Consider the following 16124-nt stretch of genomic DNA (forward strand, 5'->3'; position numbering starts at 1 on the left):
ATCACCACAAATGTAAAGTGCAGTATTAATATTAGAATAGCTCCTATAGAGACCGTTTCTCCTGGCCGGCTGCCAATAGTGTAAACAGATCTGCACACCAGTGGAAAAATACTCTGATACTGGAGACTGAAATTGCTGGTGCCAGGCAGCAGACTCTTCCCTGTACCAAAGGATGTGGGCAGTGAAACAGATTCAGGTTAGTGAATGTCGCAAGGTGATGTTATTTTCTTCACTGTCTTCTTTCTGTAATGTTTTGTTGGAGTTAAGTAACACTGCTCCACTATCTTAAAATAGCTCTTCTACAATGGTGCCCAAGAAAAAGCTAAGTGACCATGCTGATATTTCTTCCCTCAACTGGAGTTTTGATGTGAAACTGTTTTGTTGTTCTCTTCTAATCCTGGCTGAACCGCTGAACAGTGTATTGTCCAGGAAGGCTGCCATTGCCTCTCTCATGTGTTTCCCATACGTACTAGATAGCCTGCTGTAATTATTGGGCTTTTAAAAGGAGTTATGTCTTCTGGAGTAACTCCTCTGTAGAACAGAGATAGCTTTTGTAAGGCTGTTAACCTCACTGGGTAGAGAGAAGCAGGAACCTGGCCTGCCCTGAGATTGTCCAGGCCTGCCTCAGTTCCTTTTTCAGAATCCACATTTCCAAATGTGAAAGGCTCGTGTGTTTCATTAACTGTTTATATCCTATCCAGACTTCCTTAGGCTGTGGAGATAAGGGGAAGTATTAATTTATTTGTATGTCCAGAAAAATGAACTCGATTTTTTCCTTAAGACAAAAAAACATAATGAAATTATTCTCCACAGGAGAACTTACACAGCTCATGAAGTGTTGCCACTGAAACTCAAACTCCCTGACAAGTATGTCAAGAGTGATGAGAGTATGGATTTGACCTCCACTTATAAACAAGATTATAATGCCTACCCTATCTCTCAAGTACTTCCATGCATCCCCTGTGTGAGGAGCCACATCCCCAATGTCAAGATGGATACAGGAACCACTTACAAAGGTATGTGCCATTGCAGCTTATTTCAGGACTCCACCAGTAGCTTCATTTTTGAAGAAGACAGATCAAAACAATGTGCAGTTGTTATTCCTTCTGTCTATGTATGCGAACAAGCTGTGCAGGAACCACAGAGACACAAGTTGTTGGGAATACAGACCTGCATTAACAATAGCATTAGAACACCTCTGAATTAACCTCCTTTGCATGTTTGACAGGCCTACGTGCCTCCTAGGTAGAAGAAGGGCCATGTGAGCACCTGCAAGTGGGTCCAACAGCATAATCTTTAGGATATACTGCACACACTCTTGGTATACTGTTGGTCTGGTCTGCACATTCAGTGTATCAGACACACATAAAAGGTATGGAATTTGCTAGGTCTGAGCAGGTCATGAAGTACACAATCCTTTTTGTGTGTGCTGCAGAGTAAGTGAGAGACACATATAGGAATTATGGACACAAGTGTCCAAAGCACTCAAGCTCTACTGGTAAAACAGGTGAACCGTGAATCTATCTATGCCCTTGTTTCTCAGCTGTGGTAACTTGGTATATGTGGTTTGTCTTTGTGGGGTCTTTGTTCCTTCCTCTCCACCAGCACAAATTCTCTTCTGCATACAATGGGAGAAAACTTTCACTTACACAGTTTCAGTAATTATGCTAGTTTTGGTAGTTAAGTTGTAAGCAGAAAATCAGAGGATTTTGCCTCCCCCTCTGCACACATTCCAACTAGTTAAATTTGCTGGGCAGCTAGCTAGCACTTGTCTTTTTCTTAAAATAATTTCTAATTATTTTGGTTTTTATTTTATTTTTTTATTATGCTGTGCAAATATAAAAGCTTATGATCAGTGCTGGCAGGGAGATTTGTCCCAACGTACATAAACTTTTTTTCTTAACATTCAAAATGATAATGAAGGTAAGGAAATAAAAGATACGTGAATGCAGTGTTAAGGTTACTCAGTTGAAATGACTGGAAGTCAGATTTCGGTACAGCTGCACGCAATGGCATAAACTGGAATTTTTACATTTAAGTACACAGGAAATACTGTCTATTTAGAATTACTTGGGTCGTGAAGACTATGACCCACAGGTGCAAAATAACCACATTTACACAATTTTGAACACTTCGTTTTCACAGGCAGTGTCACCAGACGGTGTTCATTTGAATAGCTGTGGTAAAGCCAGTAAAAAAAGGCTGCTTTGTGCAAGCAGAGGATATTTCCTTCTGTGTTTAGATATCCTTAACATCTCTGTATCTGAGCCAGATGTATATCTTTGTCTTTTATCAGTGTTTAGGTCAGCACCTTAACTGTTATTCCAGAACTCTAACAAAATGTATCACAGCCACATTTGGTTATAATTTGCAGTATTTTTCAAAACACTGCAAGTGGAAATCTTTGTCCAAACCTCCTCAAAGATCAAATTGCATACTGAAAGAATTATTTTTTTAAGGCCCAGGTTCACAAAAAATAAAAGTTTTCATTGTGCTATTCTCTAACATTGTTAGGTTTTACTGATCGTGACTCCAGAGGGAAATTTTGAAACATGTTATTCAATTAATTGTCGTAATTCTAATATTTAAGCATCCTATAAATCAGTACTGCATTGGTATTAAATTACCTTTCCAACTGTATTGTCCTACTCCTTCCCACTAAACACACTATATCCCAAATGTCACTGTAGGTTTAAGATGATGTTGTTGCATATCAGAATTAATGTCAGATGACTTTGCAACTTAAGGTTTCAAAATCCTCATCTTCTCCAAGCTACTCATGTAGCTGTTTCTATCCATCTGCAGGTATGTAACCTATTTTTGGTTTTGTCTTGCTTGGTTATAATGATATGTGCCTAACCCTCCAGTACCATATGGCTCATATCCTCTGTTCCCTCCTGTAGCCCCTAATGTTTTCAAGATTGTGCTACATGGGAAACTATTAATATCTATGGGAGAAGAATTAGAGTTACAATAAAATTGTAACATATTTTGAAGGAGTAGTAGCACTGCTGGCTTACACTAAGTAAAATACATTCATAATGCCTATGAGGTCTCCAAATGTGTAGAGCTTATAAATTTTTAAAATTGAAGACAGATGGACTTGCTTGTCATGTTTTGAATATTTTGCAAAGGCTGTGGTTACGTTCAAACGCACAGACTATTTTCCAGCAAAGACGATGGGAGAAGCTAAGAAGTTTTTCGATAACTCTTGGTTGGCATCTGAAAAGTCACATCTCTGAATGAGCCCTGGCTTAGAGCTGAATCTCATTAGCTTCTCACTTTTTAGTATTTTATTAATAGATTCCCTGTAAAAACACATGTCTATATATATGTGCTCATGGTTCATCCTGCTGCACCAGCTCTCCATGAAAGTGATGTATCCTAGGCATGGGCACAAGGTCAGCATCCCACCCAGCAGTGGTGCCTGGACATCTCCTATTCCCCCAGAGAAAGAGGAGCACCTGGAGCATCTAAAAATCCCTGACACTAGCACAGTGTGCAGCTTGGCCTTCAGTGGCACCAACAGTAGTGAATGAATGTCTACGCCAGTAAACACAGGCAGGTCCATGTTCTCAGCTGATTATACCAATTAGCAGCATGAGGGCAGCTCTGTACCCAAGGGCAGGGTGTTTTCTGGGAGCAGCATGATGCCTGTGGCTGCTGCTTCCTCCCTTGTGCCAGGGCAGAGCAACTCAATTCGAACCATAAGGACTTTAAAGGGACACTTAACTGGAGCAAAAAGTTACTCTTTTTTTAGTTAACTTCACATTGTAATGAACACATCCTTTGTGTAATTGTGTTTGTGCAGTACAATAGCCACTGCCATTCAAAAGAAATAACTCTGTTTGGATTGGAGAGTTCAAATATCCTGATACCTAATTGCATCATTTACTCTCTAAGACTTTGAAATCCAGACTTCCTTCCTGTGCAGAGTCAGCTGGAGGCTTATTTGCCTCATGGCTTTCGATGTGGTTTGAAAAGAGGGAAAATTAGAAAAAAACCCTTGGATTAGCTCCAAGACTATTTCTTTCCAGCTTCCTACCAGTAACCATGATGGTCTCTAGGGGAAGTTGCACAAGATTGCTAGGAAGGGAAAAAATGATGGTGGTGTGGCCACAGCACTGGCTGGAGAGTTAGGCAGCTCTGCAATATATTTCTAGCATGACTGAGTGCAAATCTTTTTAAATCTCAGTGCCTCATTTTTTTTTCCCTGGTATCCTGCCGAGGAAGGAAGATATGAATGTCTCTAAAATTGTGCCTAAAATGTTTACTTAGTCATGAATCTGAAGACCAAGATTTCTGGAGTATGGACCATCTCTGCGGTATTATTCAATGCTTCAGATTAGTGCAGGCTTGGCCTGCAAATTCCAGCACAGTTTTGGCAATAAGGAGGAACTGGAGACAGAGTTACAAGCTCCTTCTCTATTCTTGCTTGTACTGAGAGCAGGAGTACCGCAGAGAACAAAGCCAAGAGCTGAGGCGATGCCACATGGCACAGCTTGGTGATACCAAAATGAGCTGCAAACCCCCGAACTCAGCACGCAGTATGTAGCAGCACTGCAGTTGAGAAATCAGGTCATCCCCAAATGAGAAGGTACAAAGAGGAAGGTCATCTCTTCAGCTTGGTCTTTAGAGTGAAATGGTGGACATCTGGTCCTCCTTGCCCCAAAGATATACTAGGAGACACCTGAACAGCCTCCTGCAGACACAGGTATACTCGTGCGTTGAGCCAGCCACAACATAGTTGCAGGAAGGTAAATGGAGGGGATCACAGTCAGTGCCATCATACTCCACTTTCAAGATTTCTGTTTGAGCATGAGGACAGCACCCACTCAGTCACCTGCAGAAAATATCTCTATGAGACTGGGAATGTATTTTAATCTTCCCACATTGTATTTCACCATCTCTGTAGGTATGGGTGGGTACAGGACTATTTTAATACCATTTTCTGTGTAGATGCTGAACATTCCCTAGGGTAGCACACTACTGTATAATGTTTTCTACAGCAGCTAATAATAACGAATTATTATAAAAATAATAGGATTTATCAGCTATTACAACATAAAAAAATATTTCTTACAGTAGAATATGTAATAATCGGAATATAAAATGGTATATGCCTAAACTCACCAAAGAACTTCAGTTGAACTCTTAGATAGGATTCCTCTTACATTTCAGGTGACTACGTGCAATGGAATGAACCAAAGACAGATATGATCAGACCAGATGACAGGTTTCGACCATCAGAAGAAAAATTTGACCACAGAACCGTTGTCCAGGATGACTACTTATACAGGGGGCCGGTTGCCACTCAAAGCTGCAAACCTCTAAATCCAGCCCAGAAAAACAAGACTCCCTTTGAGAACAGAACCAATTACAGAGTGAATTACGTGCCACATCCTTTGGAGAAACCTTATGTCCATAAATATGAGAAATACAAGGCCAGTGAGGTCCCATTTGATGGCCTCACTACCCACAAATTCTCTTACAAGGGTGTCGCGGGTCAGCCAGCCAAGCTTATAAAGCCATGTCCACCAAAGAATGTCCCTCTTCCATTTTCCTCTACAACTGAGTTTCAGGAAAAATACCAAGTTTGGCCACTGCTTCCCATATTCACCAAAAAACCTGATGTGTATCTTCCCCCTGTGGAGAAAATGGACCTTCACACCACTACTCAGTTACATTACAAGAACCCAAATGGCAAACCAGCCAAGATGTGTCGAACTGTGGTTCAGCGTGAAAAAAGTAAGCCGTTTGATAGCTCTTCTACAATGAAAGAAGACTATAAGCCTTGGCAGTTCAAGAGAGTAGAACCTATTATTCATGCTCCAGAACTGACTTTCCCAGCAAAACCAATGGATTGCTTGACTACCTTTCAGGCCCATTATGTGCCTCATCCACTCACAGTTACGAAGAGCTATAAACCTGGCTGGTCACGCCCAAAGGATCACGTTCTTCTAGATGCTAAAACGACCTACACTACCAGCTACACACCAAAGGGTGTTGTTAAATGCTTGGCCTCTTACAAAATCCCACCTGGTTATGTCTTTGAGGAAACTGATGCTGATGGTCACAGTCTCTATATCCCTGCTTCTAAGAGTGACTGCCTGCAAGATGGACACTGAAGGAAAAAGAGAGCGAAAGCATTCTCCTTGGAAACAGATTCAAAGAGCAGGGCCTCAGTGAGCTACAAATGACGACTTGATTGTTTTGTAACCTTCTTTCAAACCAAACACTAATTTTATATTTACAGAACTCTTAAAATAAACTTATTTCCCAGACCTGTGCTTATTTTGGATCATTTGCGCTAATGAAAAAACGTAATATCTGGTGAAAAGACATATTGATACTTGTTTAACTGTATTTTTTCTTCTTTTTCCCACCTAATTCTTGCTCTTTAATTGATAGAGATAACCTCCTTTTGAGACACTAAAAGGGAAAACTCAGAGTAACATGCATTACTATTAGTGTAACGGAGGTTCAGCCATGTCCATGATAACAGTGGCTGAACAACCTTTTCATGAATCACATGCTGTTGAAGTCACACTTAAAAGTCATGGATGGATAGCAAAGTCTGAGATCTCACCTTATCAGTCACTTTCATCAAAGATACATACAAGAGGTACAATTTCTGGATAAGTATTATTGAAGATTGTACCTTCCTTAGTTGTGCCACTGTGCTGCCTGGAGCTAGGCTGTCAAATGTGAGGTTGTCATGCCAAAGGTGCCACCCTCAGCTGACAGCTTGCAAGAGAAGGTTTTCAGTAAAAGCTCTTCGCTGCATGATGCAGTGAGGGTACTAGAATCATCAAAGAGTTGAATTTGTGATATGTTGCTACAGTTCAGCCAGCAGCTGGAGTTTTATTATCTTTTGGATACGAAAAATATTAAACTTCTGATCAGAACTGTTAATTTCTATGTCCAAGGTGCTCTTCTGTAGGCTTATGAGTGTTACATTAGCACTATGAAACTTACTGGCTTCTTAAGTGCATTCTGCTTCCATAAATCCTCATCTCTCTCACTCCTGGCAGCTCTGGCTATTTTCGGAGTGTTTCACTCAAGTGCTGGGTAGAGCTCTTACAAGCTGGAGGAAAGGCTTGTGTCTTACCATCAAGGTGGTTGCATTTACAGAGGAAGTGGAAAACAATTTTCTGTATAAATGTATGTTAAAACTTTTGAAAAGCTTTAAAGCCTCTTGAGATAGAAATCTTTATCCCACTCTACTAAGTGCTTTTCAGGCCACACCTGGAATACTGTGTTCAATTTTGGTCCCTGCTGTACAAAAAAGATGTGGACAGGCTGGAGAGGGTACAGGGAAGCGCCACAAAGATGATCAAAGAACTGGGAAGCCTGTCATAGGAGGAAGGGCTGAGAGAACTGGGCTTGTTCAGCCTTGAGAAAAGAAGGCTTAGGGGAGACCACATAATCATTCAGTTGTTTAAAGGGTTTCTACAAAGAAGACAGAGACTCCTTTTTTACAAGGAGTCACATGAAAAAGATGAGGGGTGATGGGTACAAGTTACTCCTGGGGAGATCCTGATTGGACACAAGGGGGAAATTTTTGACAATGAGAACAATCAGCCATTGGAATAATCTCCCCAGGGAAGTGGTGGATTTCCCAATGCTGGCCTTTTAGGTCCAGTGCCATTCAGCTGGGCAGGGTTCTGGGCCACCTTGCCTAGACTGTGCTTTTGTCAAGAAAGGTTGGACCAGGTGATGCTTGAGGTCTCTTCCAGCCTGGTATTCTGTGATTCTTCCTAAGTGCTTAAAAGCTAAAGCCAAACAGCTTCCATCTGGAAACATGAATGCTTAACCTTGAGGGTGGGAACCACTGGAACAATCACCCTAGAGGCACATCAGTTCTGTATCACTTGAAGTCCTTACATCAGTCCTACAGGCCTTTTTCTAAACATATGCTCTACTTCAATGAAAAATTATGTGCTTGCAAGAACAACTAGGCAAATACCTGCAGATTACACTATTCAAAAGGGGCAAACTATCTAGTCATTGATGGCTCCACACAGCCTTCAGAAATTCAGGAATTTGTAAAATATTCACTAACCTGTGGTGAGGTATTGACCTACAGTATGTCTGGCACTTCTTTTTTTCAGCTCCTGCTGTCTTATCAGACTTCTAGAATCTTCATGTTTTTAATGTTTATCTTTGGCAGGAAACTGTTTTTTTCCCCCATCTCTTTTTATTAATTTATTTTTCTGATTTTGTTTATCAGCCTGTAATTCTGTCAATTCTTAAACAGTTTTTATGAAAGAAATGGCTGGGGCTTGTGACTGCAGAAGAGATTGTTCTTTCATGCAGCAAAGCTTCCCGACCTTTCAAGTCTTTTATGTGAGACTGGAAGCAAATGCAGAACCACTGGATCTAGTGTGTGTATCTATCTTTATTACAGGTTTGTGGGACATTTTTTGTGGGTGGAAGTTAGTCATCAAAATGGATAGCAATGCAATACGCTACTTAGCATTAGGAATTGCTTGGTTTTGAACATTAACAACAGGATTCTTGAGTTTGCAAACCGTGGACCAGTTTACAGCAGCCTCAAGCAGACATGACTGTTTTAATTCCAGTACTTTCACAGCATGAGACACAGGCTTGGGATTTTTTGCTGACTTGTACCTAAAAGCACAAAAAAGTTATTAAAACCAGTATATTATAACACTGAGGAGCAATATGAGCTTGCTTGAATAACTAAAGCTATGTTTTCACAGAAATTAAAGCTGATTAAAGCCTGGGCTGCTGTGGTCTCCCCTCTCTCTCTGCCTGCAGCTGCGTGTTTCCTCATGGTCTCTCTTCCTGGTTACAACATCAGCACTGTCTGACTGCATGATGGGTTAGGCTAAGGGACTGACCTGGTGTATCATAGAATCATAGAATGTACCAGGGTGGAAGTGACCCACAAGGATCATCGGATCCAAGTCCTGTCCCTGCATATGACAGCCCCACAGTTCACACCATGTGTCTGAGAGTGTTGTCCAGTCTCTTCTTGAACACTGTCAGGCTTGGGGCTGTGACACCTCCCTGGGGAGCCTGTTCCAGTGCTCCAGCACCCTCTGGGTGAAGAACCTTTTCCTAATGTCCAACCTGAACCTCCCCAGCACATCTTCCTGCCATTCCCTTGGGTTCTGTCACTGGTCACCAAAGAGAAGAGCTCAGCACCTGGCCCTCCTTCTCCCGCTGTGAGGAAGCTGTAGTCGTGATGAGGACTCCTCTCAGTCTCGTCTTCTCCAGGCTGAACAAACTAAGTGAATTAAGCTGCTCCTCACACAGCTCCAAAGCCTTCAGCAACTTCATAGTCCTCTTTTTGACAATCTCCAGTAGCTTAATAGGTTTTTCATAATGTGGCGCCCAGTAGTAGTAACGTTAAGGTCCATTTACTTAATCTTCCTGAACCAGTGCACAAAAAAGCTGCACAGTTACCAGCTTAGGTGCAGGAGGTCAGTGCAGAAGGAAATGTGTGGCTCAGGCAGCCCAGACTTGGTTTGGATGGAACTGCTGTGGAGGTGCAGCCCTCCTCCCCAAATTAGTTGTTTAAAGCCTCCTAATTTAGTGTTGCCCTGAAGCCTTTGTGTGCTACGTGACCTCTCTTGGAGGAATGGTTTGTTTAACCCTGTCTCTGTCAATCTCCTCTTCTCCTCCCAAGGGCTGATCAGAGGGTGAGACTGTCCACCGCATGGACAGGGCTGCGCTTCTGCTCCTCCCAGCCTCCCATGCAGGCAGCAGTCATCCCTTTGCTCTGTGACACAGTTAAACTAAAGCAACATCTTCCCAGCCTGTGGTTTGTTTTTGATTAAAATGGGCATTGTAATTAGAAAATCAGCATAAGAGAAAATAATTATTTGTGGGAGAATTGAAGTGTTTATCACAGTAAATGAAAATGGGCTCCACTGAAGTACACAGGATTTGGTTACTGTTTTCACACAGAATAAATTTATGGATAAAGATGAACAGAAGTTAATCTTACCTTATGTTTGTGCTAATTAAATTTAACTTTTTCTTAGAGTGGTCAGAATCTCAGAAATAAGGAGGTACAGGCACAAGCTAGAAGCTCTTGTTTTTGGAGTTACATACAGGAAGAGGAGGAAAATGAAAGTATACCTGTGCACGAGGCAGAACTAGATGCTAGTGCTAGATGAACTAGCACTTGCTCAGAAACCTCTCAGATGCTCTATAGTGATCTTGCCTGTTGGGGGGACAATGATGAGTGAAAAAAACACTACCTGCCTTTGGCCCAGTTTCCAGTGCTGGGAGTAGCCTTGAGGAGCTCACAAAGCTTGCACTTCTCACTCAGTGAACAAATGGGTGCAAATGGGTTACAGCTGTAACCAATCTCCTGTTTCATTCACTGTATTTTTGAAGGATGGATAATGGCATGAATACTAAAACACTGGCCTAAGTACAAAGGCTACTATTGAAAAGGGTTTCAAAAGCCAAAATGCAAGGATGAAATCAAGAGCTTTGTCCTTGGCAGGGTTTAGAAAGGCATCCAGGGGTTTTATACTGTGAAGCATGTAAAAAAGAACAAGGAAAATCGTGCTAAACAATAGTAGATGAAAACCGTCACTGTCAGGGCAGGTTCCTGCAGTGGTATCAATTACTGTAATCTTTGCGAATAGATGTCAGCTGTGGACATGAACAGTCTCCTCTATGTACACTGCAGAGACTCTTTGTGGGGATAGATTCTTCCTGTGTCCCTGAAAACACAAGAGGAAACTCACCAGCACTACTGATCTCCAGGGCAAAGCACAATTTGTTAGGCAAGATGTAAGCATGAAAGCTGAACTAAGGAGACATGCCCAAACTAAATTTTAGAAGGGCAGCAGCTTCCCAGAAGGTCCTGAATGTCTGCTTAGCCAGGAGGACTGTCATTCCTACCCATGGAAAGGCTGAGCAAAAATACTTGATTCGCCTGTCCTCGGTCAGAAACAAAATAAAACAGCCACAAAAGAAACTAAGTTGTCTGGAATAATGGGGGAGATGATAACCAACCATTTCAGTTTTGACTTGCATGATACCAAGTCTTTCAATCACCTATGCCTGCAAGGACTGCAAACCCCCATGTCTCATTTGTGCAGCAGACAGCAATTCCATCTGGAGAAGATTCAAAGTTGGTTATAGGTGAGAGATCAAGAAAAATGAGTAAGTTATATGCTTATAGTCCCAAAATATGAACAGGCAGCAAATTTGTGAAAAGTTTACCACTTCAAACTCTAAAAAGGGCTTCACCGAATGCAATAGACTGCTAGAGAGATCAAATTGTCAGCACCTCACGTGTTTCAGAGCTATGAAGGAGGTGTTGAAAGATAAGTGGTATACTTCAGAAAGGATCGGGGACATGCATATCACAGAGGAAAGCAGTATTGATCCTGGGTGTGGTACTTTGGAGACAGGAGACAGCTGAACTTAACATATGAAAGAGCAAACCCTTTGTTTGCAAGAAAAAGAAAGGACTTTTCTGGTGCATGGATAGGGTCTCCCTGAGGGACCCATGTCATCTTGGTTGGAAAACAACTTTTAGGCAGAGAGAGAACTGTGCTCTCGATTCGCTGGGATGGGAAACTGCCATAACAAATTTTCTGAGCAGAGTTTGCTTTTGGCTGATCCTGTTACAAACCTCTTTTCCCCCTACTGCTCTCGTGTCTTTCTCTGCCTCTTTCCCACACTGGAAGCAGTAGTTTGATGGTTTGTGCCTCTATAATTGCTTTTGTGTGGAAATACTGCTGTGGGGCAACTTGACTTTCACTTCTCCTTCTGGCTACATCTCTGTCCCACAGATGTTTTAGGCCATATTCATCAGGGAACAAATAAGGTAGCTCTTAAAGAGGCAATGGTTGTGTTTGGCTCTATATTCTCTGTTTCCACCAGTTCACTAGCACTGTGCTGGCTGATGCAGTGACCTGTCCCCAGACAGGCAAGAGGGCTCGTGCAGCACTGCCGAGTGCCCTCACATGGGCCTCAGGATGGGCCTGAGGTTGCTGCTTTGCTGGGCAAGCAGGCCCCTGCTCTGCTTTGTTCTCTGCTAAAAAAGAAAAGTGCCTATGGGATCCTCCCCACACAGCTGGATTTGATTTGCTGTGATTTGTATGTAGTGGGTTAACAGTGAGATTTTTCCTTTTTTTTTTTTTTTTTTTTTTTTTTTTAGTAATAAAATCACTAGGTTGTATGCTATTAGTTGAAAACTGACTCCATCAGTGTTTCAGTAGGTGAAGTGTTTTAACAAGCATCCACTAACCTCATGGGGTGTTTATTTAAACCAAGGATTTATGCTTTTTTTTTTTTTTTTTTTTTTAAATAAAGCATCACGTTGAAAAGGGCTGGGGGAAGTCTCCATGTAGCCCAAAACAAATTACTGCTCAGCCCAGCCATTAAGCACTTTCTTAAGATAAAAGAAACCTGCCCTGTCTCCTCACTTGGAGAGCAAGCTGTTCATGGCCTGCCTGGTGTGATCGTTCTGGTTCACATTTTATTCTTGTGCCTTGCCACCAGCCCTAGGGAGTTTGTAACTGAAGTAGGCGCAAACCTCATGTGAGACCTAGAAGCTGCCAACTACTTTATAGTATTAAAGAGTGTAGTAGTAGGGAGTGGTTTCCTGTGCCCATGTCATCCTAAGCATGTGTGGATAACTATATGCTTACTGTGCAATCATTCACATCCTGCTGCTGCTTAAGCAAACAGTATTTATATGCAGACAGAGTTCTACCTTCTGGTGTCCCCTTCCCTTTTAGCCACATAAAAACTGCATACTTTTATTTATATCTACACAAATACAAAACTTTTCTTTGCAAAGGGCTTAAAGGCTTAGGCAACACTCCTGTTTTTCCCTTTTATTCCCTCTGCTAAGAGGTAAGCAGTGTGTTACCAGGAAGAAGAGAGAGTGGCAAGCTGAGCAAGCAGCATACTGTTTTACTCATTGATTCGGCTTATGAACCCTGGTTATCAGAGTTTCATAAACTATATCCCTTGCTCAAGCCGGATGAGTTTCTTCCCCGCTCCATGCTGGTTGCAGAGCACTTGGCCTGCCTGCAGGGAGGATCCTTCTGCCTGGGTCCCGCTCAGCTGGTGCCTCAGCCCATGGAGCCCTGCCCGCTGGGCTGCAACCCTCCTACAGCCTCAGGGACTTAGACAAGTACCTGGTCTTTCAGCTGGTGCTGGGGAAACTTGTGTCTCTGGGCAATCCTGAAGGTGCCCTGTGAGACAAGAATGCTGCCTCTGGTGAAGGGTGAGCGTTCTGTTGTACCAGGGTTGCTTTTGTTGTGTGAGCCTAGAGATGTTGCTGCAGTAGCTTCACCCACAGGCTGTGCAGAGGAATCTGGCCTTTAGAAACATGGTGCTCATCTTTCGCCAAGGCCATTTGTCTTGCTGACAGAGCCAGTCTTTTTGAAGGGAGTGTGGAAGAGCATGGTAAGATGGAGTCTCTCTTTGAAAAGAAGCAATGTTTAGCAATTAAATTTAGTAATTAAATCAGCTGTCAGGGTCAAAGACCTACAGAGCTCTTTGGAGCTAGGTAAGCAAGTGAGCAGGGGAGGAGTGACTCAGGGTTCTTGTTGCCAGCACAGTGAGATACCAAGGAGAAATGGGTGTGTGATGGGTGACACAGTGCTGTCTCGCTCCTTCACACCTGCCACACTTCATGGACAACCATGTGCAACTCAAAGCAGCCTGAGGCAGTGTAAACTGCACATGGTCCGGATAGACATGGACCCAGAGAGAGGCATTAAAGGCACTCCCATACAATCCCCTTTCTTTGTGAAGCAAGCACGTGCAGATCTCCCAACATGTGTGCTGATCAGTCACAGTGCCAAAGGCAGGCACCAGTGTGAAGGGCAGAGCACGTCCAGTGGTCTTCCTGCATTAAAGGCAAAAAACCCCCAAACCACTGTCAGCTACTTTCTATGTTGGTAACAGGGTGTATGCCTTGCCCTCAGTTACTCTAGTTCTTACAAACTGATTTTTCTTCATCGTAGGGTTTTTTTAAATTTTCGTTTGTTTGTTTGTTATTTATTGGTCAGATGTCATTTTTTCTGTGCTTTGAATCTCCCTTCATGTAGCCTTCCATATATGAGTATGAGCTAGCATACAAACTCAGATCAGTGAAGATCCTGTTTTAAATATATTTCATGGGCTACTTTAGGATGTTTATTTTTTCATTTGAAAAAAACTCTTACAGATAAACACTGCTGTGATACTTCTCTAATCCTAAGGCACTTGTGTACTCTCAGCCCTGCTGCCTCAGCCACGCAAAATGCATTTGATGGCTCAGTAGAGGGTGTTCCAGGTTTTGTAATCATTCTGTCAAAAAAGGACTGCAGTCTGTGATTCCATGGACTTGCTAGTTTCAGTCTTCATTGGTGATCACTGAAGGAAAGATGAGGCTCAGCACCATATTTGCTTCTCAGAGAGACAGATGGAGAAAAAAACCATACTGTTGTGTTCCTGTCTTCTCATGTGAAGTTGGGAATGGGAGCAAGTAAATTCTATCTTAGTGAAAAGGAGGGAAAAGCAGAGGAGGCTAGAAATAAGTATTGTAATGAGAAGAGGAGATGCTGAGACGTGGCTTTCCCCCTTATAAATCTGGATAAATAACATCTGGGTTGTATATTACTGAAATGCCTTAGTGAGAACTTTACATAAAAATTTTATTAAAATGACTATGTATGTGACTACATTTTAGATTTGATTCTTATTGACTGGAGAGGAGATAGATGGAGATGATGAAAAGCAGTGTAGGTTAAAATGATGATTAGCCAATATGCTTTTAATGTGTAAAACCAGTGGAAAAAAGGATGTGTGATTGTCCCCTCAGTGTTTTTCAAACTAAAGTATTTTACATATTCTTTAGTTTAGTTTCCACAAAAAAAAAGCTGAGTGTGACTGTTAATATATAACACTACTGATAAATATACATATGCCTTTAAACAAGAGGATGAAGGGAATGTTTAAATCTATGATTCCCAAACCGTGGTCTGCAGCTAATATGCAGAGCCATAGTTGGCATTAGCAATTTTGAGCTTCCCATCTGTATGCACTAATTGTCTGTGAGAAAATCTGACACCATACAAAACTGTTTGAAAACTTCTGTGTTAAAAATTATATAATAAAATGAATGAAGTTAATTCATTCAATTCCTAGGTGAAATGATCAGTGTCTCTGACAGCTGCTGCTAAGAACTTATGTGGGCTTTTAAGATAAGCTTTTGGTTTGCCTTTTTGTACAACTAGAGCTGTCAGCTTATGCTGATACAGAATAATCAGGTTTATTTATGTACTAGTGTACTAAATAGATAGTAAGGTCATTATTAGCTTCTTGTTTGACAGGGTCATTTGAAAAGAAGGTCATGACCGTGGTCATATAGTAGGAAAAAAACTTCCAGCTTAATGGTTACTTTGCAAAGCTCTGCTTGTGGCTTCTATGGTTTAAAGAGCATGTATGCAGACATACATGCCAAGAGCGGTTTAGCTGTGCTTGCCTTGCCACATAACAAGGGGCGGGAGTAGGTCTCCCATGGGGAACCTTTCAGCACTGCATTTTTCTGCTTGTTGCAGAACTGTTTTTCTTCCTTGAGGAAAATCAGAATAAAGAACAAAACTGGAAGCTTGCTTTGAAGGTTTTGAAGCCTTTTTGACTTGACTGGTAACTAGAGCCATATGCATTAAAAAAGCGTAATTATTCTCTTGAGAGCGTAAGCTGGTCTGCTGTTTGTTTTACATCAACACCAGCTTCCTTACTTGTTTTACTCAAAATGAATGACCGAATTCCCATTGCCTTCAGTACTGTTGTTTGGATGTCTTTGGCTTGGATCTCTGTGTGTGTTTATGTATATGTATACGTGAGGTGTTATTTACCTGCATTGTAAATGTATAGAAAGCATATGCAGGAACATCATACTTGGGAAACTGTCAGTAAATCAGAGCAAAATCACTGTTCCCTTTTAAAAGAGACATTGTATCATTTGTTTGAAAAAGGCAACAGCAGAACCAGCTTAGTTCTCGAAACTTGATTTTGTCTTTGTTAAGAGAAAATGCTTTTGTTTTATTTTATTTTTTTTTTCTTCTTTCCTCTCCCCTCCATAATTCTGACCACTACCAGGATTCCTCCTGTGTATACTCTTG

At 41.7% G+C, this 16124-nt stretch overlaps 1 protein-coding gene across 1 annotated transcript in view; it reads left to right on the forward strand.

Moving 5' to 3' along the window:
- The window catches only part of SAXO1 (stabilizer of axonemal microtubules 1), a gene marked incomplete at both ends in the record, with an annotated part of 30374 nt that extends 24246 nt beyond the window's left edge, over positions 1 to 6128 (forward strand). Inside the window, 2 exons of the mRNA XM_080362498.1 lie at positions 814 to 1016; positions 5182 to 6128. Coding sequence (XP_080218624.1) covers positions 814 to 1016; positions 5182 to 6128 — 1150 coding nt within the window. The remainder of the gene's footprint in view (positions 1 to 813; positions 1017 to 5181) is intronic.
- Positions 6129 to 16124: the final 9996 nt, after the last annotated feature.

Source organism: Nesoenas mayeri (assembly GCF_963082525.1).
Source record: "Nesoenas mayeri genome assembly, chromosome: Z".
NCBI classification, from domain to species: Eukaryota; Metazoa; Chordata; class Aves; order Columbiformes; family Columbidae; genus Nesoenas; species Nesoenas mayeri.